Source organism: Solanum pennellii, chromosome 8 (genome assembly GCF_001406875.1).
Source record: "Solanum pennellii chromosome 8, SPENNV200".
NCBI classification, from domain to species: Eukaryota; Viridiplantae; Streptophyta; class Magnoliopsida; order Solanales; family Solanaceae; genus Solanum; species Solanum pennellii.
In genome coordinates this window covers 56,643,627-56,652,018 of record NC_028644.1, presented here as the reverse complement: position 1 = coordinate 56,652,018, position 8,392 = coordinate 56,643,627, and the positions used below count along the sequence as shown (strand labels likewise).

The 8,392-nt window shown below is 33.4% G+C and overlaps 1 protein-coding gene across 4 annotated transcripts; it reads right to left on the bottom strand.

The window, feature by feature from the left end:
- Nucleotides 1-758: 758 nt before the first annotated feature.
- LOC107028997 (acyl-lipid (9-3)-desaturase-like) lies at nt 759-3,034 on the bottom strand. 4 transcript variants are annotated; one of them, XM_027919181.1, is made up of 2 exons: nt 2,818-3,034; nt 759-2,575 (listed from the first exon to the last, which is right to left on the bottom strand). In XM_027919181.1, the coding sequence occupies exon 2, from the start codon at nt 2,531-2,533 to the stop codon at nt 1,190-1,192; it is 1,344 nt and encodes a 447-aa protein (XP_027774982.1). In that variant the 5' UTR covers nt 2,534-2,575; nt 2,818-3,034; the 3' UTR covers nt 759-1,189. The 4 variants fall into 4 exon arrangements, with proteins under 4 accessions (XP_027774982.1, XP_015085755.1, XP_015085754.1 ...); XM_015230269.2 differs by having other exon boundaries at nt 2,832-3,033; XM_015230268.2 differs by having other exon boundaries at nt 759-2,582; nt 2,818-3,032.
- Nucleotides 3,035-8,392: the final 5,358 nt, after the last annotated feature.

The following is an 8,392-nucleotide window of genomic DNA, read 5'->3' as shown; positions in this document are numbered from 1 at the left end:
TATTTGATACTAACCTAATTACATATTATTATCTTATAAATATTTCCTATAATCACGCGAAACGTGAACAATTTCATTAGTAAATTTAAAAGCTATAAAGTAAGAGAACAATAAAACGAAGTACTCTATATCAGAGGAAGGACTAAATGAAAGGTGAGACTTGAAGGTACAGAGTAGGAAGAGAAAATGAAAAGTTAGAGACCCGCATAATGAATTTCTATAGATTAAAAATTCTCTCACGCAACAATGACATGGTATACCTCATCTACCGTACAAATTTTACATCCAGCTGGACTTGAAATGAAGTGTTTGTTTATAGATAAAGAGAAATCCAATCATGGAAATAGTAGAGAGATACGAGCATATAACAAAAAGATTCTGAGCATATAAAATGTATGTTTTTAATATTTTGACCATTTCAGCAAAGACACATGACAGCCAAATGGAACCAAATTTTGGCCTGCAAGTTTAGAGAAAGCTCCAAAGATAGGCTATCTGTGGCATCTTAGAAACAACAAACTATTACTTCTATTGCAAACCACAAGCAAAGAGAGTTCATAAGGACCACTTTGCCAAAGTGAAGTTATCAAGCAATTTGATGCAACATCGCATACAAACACAAAACACTGTTATCGAACAGTGTTAAACTAAATTTAATGCACAAAACGATAATTGACACTGGTTCACATGAATGCCATGAACGGCCACGAGAACAGAGAATTCCTATATCACAAAAACATTTGACAAACTTGAACCTGTAATCCAAAACATTCACTAGACAACAAACCCTAACAAGGGCCTAGGCAAAGTTACATTGAGGAAAAGAGCCAAAAGGCAGCAAAAACACGACACGTTCATCCTGGTGCTAGAGCAGTAAACAAGTTCTGCAGTAACCTGCAAAGCTACTACTTGGTGATATTATACATTAAATCGAACCTGGGAGGGACAATATGAACTTTTTTGTTGTTATCTAAGATCAAATACAAGTAAGTAAGCCTTAATAGAATGACATAATACGATTGTTCTCTTTAGATATTACAAAGATATTCATTCCCAGTAAAACGGAGATGAAGATTATTGTTGTTACAATTGATCATTACTAGAAATATATAATAAATATAGCAGCACTTTTCTCCAATCCATCGATCATGAGGAAATGATCCCATGGATTTCCTTGAGCTCCTCAGTCTCAACCGTGAGTGTTGACGGCTTCCCAAACTAGATTTTTTGGAACAGGCTTAGTTAAATCCCGAGCCTGCAAAGCTGCAGCTCTGAGGGTGCTGATGGTCAAAACATTAGACTTCCAGAAGGAGACACAACTGTAAGGCAAACCATGCTTTTTACAGAGGTCTTTCACAAAGGGAGAGACTTTCCTCAGTTGGCATCTTGGTAATCTAGGAAACAAATGATGCTCAATCTGAAACTGCAATCCACCATGAAACCAATCCATCCAACTAGGGCATGATATGTCGAGAGAGCCATTAGTTTGCTTCTCAAACCAATCATTTCCTTTAAGTGGTGCAACATAAATTTCAGACGAGAAATGATTTAAACAGAATTGAACATGCTGAATTCCAGTCACTGTGAAACTAGCAAGAACAAATATAATTCTTTCGCCCCAGTTTGGCAAGAAAGAAACAAGCAACGGATACCAAATCCAGAAAGAAACCACCCCCAAAAGCTCCTGAACTCGATGGGGCACATTTTTGTTGGATAACAACAATATGAATGACTGAGCAAACAAATTGATTCTAGCAAGACACATAACAGGATAAAATGTCCAATGTTGATGACTAACCAAGAATCTAGTAAAAGAATCAAAATTCATCTTCCTATCGTAAAAATAAGAAGTGAGTGAGTCGAAAAACTTGGAAGATACCACAAAGAATGGCATGTGTTGAAGATCAGGGTCATATTCAAGACTGTTGCAGGCAATGTGGTGAGCATTGTGGTTCCACTTCCACCAAGCAATGCTGATTCCAGCAAGGCAATTCCCAGTAAGGACTTGAGCAAATCTGTTGAATCCGCGAGTGCTCATCACCTGATAATGCCCTGAATCATGACCAATCCACCCACTCTGAATCCAAAGACACCCCATCAAGCCACCACTTATCAAATGTGCCAACACACCATGACAATACAAGATTCCATAAACACTTAGGGAAAACAACATTGTCATTAAGAACATGGTTAATAAACAAACATGGCCTTTCTTTTCAAACAACCCCATTTTAGTGAACTCAGACACAAGCCTTCTATAATCCTTAGATACCTCAGAAACAGAATAATCCTTGAGGTAAAACCCCTTAAAGAACTTGTCAAGATACTTCCAAGCAGTAGCAGGATGAAATGCAACAAATGCATCCGTAACATCCTGTCCAGCAAGATTTAACAGTGGGAAATCACCACCAGGATGTTCCTTCACCCAATCTGATACATCATACACCTTACCCTGAATGGATATCCACAGATCCCCTGGTTTGTTGTGATTCTTCAGTTCCTCACTAGAAATGTACTTTCTTGAATCTGCCATAAGAAAAGATGCTAGAAAAAGAGATCTGAAAAAGACCCTTTCCTAAATTCTTCTCAAAAAAGAAAAAAAAAACAAGAATTGTAAGATCACAACTTGTAAAAAGATGTAATCTTTAATTGAAATTCTGTTCTGACAAACCCTTTTACTTTTCTGCAACTCTAGACATTGTTGGCATATGCAAGGAGGCGCCACAAAATATTTTTTTTTTTTTGAAAATTTACAGATACCCCTTTTCAGTTATAAGGCTATATATATATATATGGTGAGCTGTTCAAAAGACTTACCAAAACCCTCTTACCTGGTCTGTGTAGCAACGAATCGTAGGCAAAATTCTTGAACTTGTTTAATGAAAATTGAAGATATTTTCTATGGGAGAGTGTATTTCAGTGAGTGAATGTAAATCAATGGAGTGTGAGTGACGAAGTGAAGGGAGAGCAGGACGTAACGTGCAGATTGTTTGGAACATATAAGAACGGGCCTTGGTGGGGTAGGCATGAGATTTTTTAAGTCTTTGCAAATTCAGTACGAGGGGTATGTTTTGCGTTTTGCAGCTGTCAACAGACGGAATTTTTTGTTTAATACTATAGGTTCATTCCCTGGGTAGATATTTCGTTCCTTCAATTTTAATTATCACGCTAAGTTTTTCAAAAGTTAGTTTGAATAATTTTAAAAATTAATTTAGATTACGTTATTTGATATTTTAACCAAAAAATTTATATTTTCAAATAATATGATGAGAAAATGTTAGGCATAACACTTGTTTGATTCTAAAAATAAATAAATCATGACAATAAGAAAGTGGACAGAGGTTGTACCAAGCAAGTTATTCACGTACTTCATTTTTTTTAATTTATGTATCGTTCTTACTAAAAATAAATGACTCTTAATACTCCTTTGATTCACTTTATCTGTCACTTATTTCCAAAATATATTTTTCATTTTTACTTGTTACTTTTGATATATCAAAGAAAGACAATAAATATTTTTTTTTCATATTTTACCTAGGCATTGCGTATCATTTTTCAACAGTTAATACTATTAAACATCAATTTAATAGGGATACTATGATAAATAACGATATCAATAATTGCTTTCTTAGTGAGTGTGTGGTTTGCCAGGTCAAATAGTGACAAATAAAAATGAACCGAAGGAGTATTTGTCGATTCACAAAATTAATGCATAAATGACATTATTTTTCCTATTTACCTTTGAGAGTTATTATCCTTGGAAATATTTATTTGACCAATACAGAAAAACTAAGTAAATAATATTTGTCCATTGGTTAAATTAATAAATCAAAATAAATAGATTTATGTTCATTGATTGAAAACTTGTTATTAAAAAATACTCCCTCCTTTTTAAAAAGGGAAAATTGTATATAATAGCAAACTAATAACCTAAAATAAATAGAGTAGCTAGGGTTTGATTTAATTGTGCTCCATAGCAAACGTTAGCTAAAATTTGTCAGGCGTCTCTCTCCCAAAAATCTCGCTCACCACTCTCCATTCTCGCTCGCCTCTCTCGCTTTATACACAGAAGTGTATAAATTCTGTTTCTGTTTTGTATAAAGCGAGAGAAAATTGTATATACACATGCAAAAATATATATCTTCGTGTTATACACTTAATTATACAATTTACAAACATTTTACTTCAAATATTGCAGAGAAAAAGGCCAACGAATTATACAATTGCGAATTATACAATTGCAGTGAAATACAATTTTCTCTAGCTTTATACAACAGAAATGTATATATTGTGTTTCTGTTTTTGTATAAAGCGAGAGAAAAACATATATTTTCTTGCTATACACTTATAGTTATGCAATGTACATACATTTTAATTCGATTCAACTGTATGCAAAGCAAATTTTATAAAAATATTACAGCGAAATAGGCAGCGAATTATACAATTGTGCATTATACAATCACAGTGAAATAGGATAGCGAATTATACAATTGCAGCGAAATAGGCCAGCGAATTATACAATCGTATATGTATAGCGAATTATACAGTTTTATGTTTGATATGGAGCGCAATTATGCAAACTTTGCTATAGCATACAAATATGAATTTTTTGTTTGCTATATGTGAAAGTTGCCCTTTAGAAAAGAATGTCTCTATTTTCTTTTTAGTCTGTTTAAAAAAGAATGACTCTTTTTCTTTTTTGGCAACACTTTAACTTTAACTTTCCACGTAGCATGTTTAAGATAACAAGGTTAAAGGGCATTTTGGTACATTTGACAGAACTTTAATTTAGAACCACTAGATTAAAAAGTCTACTTTTTTTTTCTTAAATTCCGTTCCAAGTCAAAATAGGTCATCTTTTTTTAAACGGAGGGAGTATTAAATAAGAGTATAATGGTAAGCTTATTTAATTTCTTAAGGAACGTGAAATCAAAAATGATGACATATAAATAAGAATGGAGATAATATTAATTCATGTATAACTTATGTGATGTATGATAGGTAGATAGGAAATAGAACATGCATATATAAAATTAAATATGGTGTTTGATTAATATTTAGAAACGCTCATAACTAATACATGTATAAATTGTGAGGAAATCTATATATTGTTTTATATTACGTAGAGGGCGGAATAACTAACATCTGAATAATTAATTTTTGCATAAGTAATACATATATAAAATAATACATCAATAAATCATAATTAACCTTTTCATTACTAGTATTTTTATTATCCTTTACATTACTAGTATTTTTTTAATTCCAACAAGATATCAAACAACCCTAATTGGTCAACTTGTGCTTTTATTCTATGAATATCAACAAATTTAAATATTTTAGGGGCTTCTTTGGGAGTGGACGATTATTCGCTTTTGGGTGGAAATTTAACTAGTGTTCGCTTTATGATATTTTTAAAAGTTTACCCATTTCCCAAAAAAATTAGATAGTCGCGTTTGAAGTTAAGAAACTTTGAACAATTTTCATCTATAGCAAATACAAAAATTATATTTATATGTTATAACTATAGTTTGCATAATTGCTTTTCATAGCAAATTTTATATTTGCTATGGCTATTTCACAATACATATATAAAAAATAAAGTTATGGCTATTTTGCAATACATATATACAAAAGAAACAATTGTATAATCTGTTTTGGTATACATATACAAAAGAATCAATTGTATAATTTGTGTTTGTATAAAGCGAGAAAGAGAGAAAGATAAGTATGGAATGATCAATTTGTATAATCACAAGTGTATATGACAAAAAATATATGCATTTGTATTTGTATATACAATTTTTTCTTGTTTTATACAAACACAAACACATTCTGTACATTTGTGTTTGTGATAAAATGAATATTGTATATGATTAATTGATGTAGTTAGTTTGTTAATAAGTTTGTTAGTGAGTTAGTTATAGTTTGTTAATAAGTTTGTTAGTGAGTTAGTTATCAAAGTCATCTCTTCTCTAATAGTTAGTGTATAAATAGAATTTTGGAGATAATGAGAAGCAGTTTTGGCCATTCTCTTTCACTGTTACATTCATTTTTCTCCTTACTCTGCTTCTGTAACTCTAACTCAGTTAGAAGATTAACATTCAACATGGTATCAGAGCTTGTGTTCTAATGGAGATCTAGCTGATGAAGAGAGTTTTTTGAAGCTGTTTCTTTTCCGCACAACTGAGAATTGGAAGAACAGTTAAGCATCGGCCTTCAATCTATCACCAGAAACCAGAAAACTTCAGAAAAAATGGTGAATGCAGCTGGGTTATCTGAATCCTCAAATCGAGAGAGGAGTACATCAAATCCAGAGCAGATCGAGAAGTTTACAGACATTCATCCAAGGAATCCCTTGTATCTACATCCATCCGACACTCCAGGTAGCATCTTAATTCCTCAACAATTGATTGGTATTGAGAATTATACTGGGTGGAGCAATTCCATGAGAGTTGCACTGTTAGCAAAGAATAAAATAGGTTTCATTGATGGAAATTGTAGAAAGGAACACTATAAAGGAGATCTAGAACATGAATGGGAGAGATGTAATCCGTTTGTGTTATCCTGGATCACAAACTCAGATTCTAAAGAATTGGCCAATGGCCTAATGTTTTCATATAATGCACATAATGTTTGGAAGGATTTGAAAGAGAGGTTCGACAAACGAAATCTAACTAGGATTTATCAGATTCATAGAGAAATTAGCAACATGAGTCAAGGAACATTCACTGTTTCTGAGTATTATTCTAAGTTGAGAAACCTCTGGGATGAATATGAGTCCTTGGTACCATTACCAGCATGTGATTGTGATAAATATAGAGTTTATGCAGAACACATGGAGAGGCAAAAACTTATGCAATTTTTGATGGGGTTAAATGATAGTTTTGCACAATCGAGAAGTCAGATACTCCTCACAGTTCCTAGTCCTAGCCTCAATCAAGCATACAACATGATTATGCAGGATGAAAGTCAGAGAATGCAGTCTAGTTTGATATCAAACTGTGTGTTACCTCTACAAAAGTTAGAAATTCATGATCCTACTGCACTAGCTTCAGTTCACAGCAACAAATCTAACCAGAGCACAAGATTATACTGTGATCATTGTCACCTGAGAAATCACACAAGAGCAAATTGTTATAGATTAATTGGGTATCCTGAGCACTACAAGTTCACTAAGAAGAAAGGGGTCGATAACAGAAACTTTAGGGATCAAGACTCTGGCAATAACAGACCACAGATTTCTGGAGGAAATAGAAGACCTCATGTAAATAATGTGGCTTATACTGAGGATCAGGTCACTACTAAGGATCATACTCCTGATAATAGTTTTTTTGGTCAAAATGTGCCAACATTTACTGCTGATCAATATAATCATTTGCTGAAAATGATTGACAAGGATACTACTTCTCAGGAGGTTTTTTCCCAACATGGCAGGTATTCCCCATAATGCTCCTTTGACATTCATTACATCCAATACTTGTTTTGCTGCAGGTAATAATACAATTCCCTGGATTGTGGACTCTGGGGCTACACATCACATGATTTCTAGCAAGGATACATTACTCAATCCTATTCCTGCAAATTCTGCCTCTAACAGTGTACATTTACCTAATGGTCATAAAACTGAAGTTACTCACACTGGATCTGTCCATTTCTTTGATAAACATGATATCCATAATGTTCTTTACATTCCTCAGTTCTCATACAACCTTTTGTCCATTTCCAAACTAACTAAAGAACTAAATTGGTGTGTGTCTTTTTATCCCCACTTTTGCCGTTTTCAGGACCTTTACACTGGCAAGATGAAGGGTATTGGTAAGGAGAAAGGAGGTCTTTACATGCTTCCATCATTTACCAAGCCATCATCTCTGTCTTCTGCACTTCATTCCAGTTCTACATTCAATTCAAACTTCACAGCATCTCTTGATCTTTGTGTTTGGCACTTGAGACTTGGACATGCTCCTGTTGCTGTTATCCAAAAGATTGCTTCCCTGAAGCCTAGTTTACAACATCAAGTTTTTTCTTCTTGTCCTGTTTGCCCCCTTGCAAAGCAAACTCGATTACCATTTCATTCTAGTACTAAGAAAACTATAGCTTCTTTTGAACTTCTTCATATGGATGTTTGGGGTCCTTATAAGCAATGTACTTACAATGGTCATCGATACTTTCTTACTATTGTTGATGACTATACACGAATGACTTGGATTTTTTTGTTGAGGTATAAAAGTGAGGTTGTGACTTTCATTTCAGCTTTTATTTCTCTTATCAAAACTCAATTTTCAGCAACTATTAAAACTGTTAGGTCAGATAATGGCTTGGAATTCTTGAACAGCCAATGTCATACACTTTTTTCTTCCTTAGGCATTATACATCAAACTACATGTGTGCA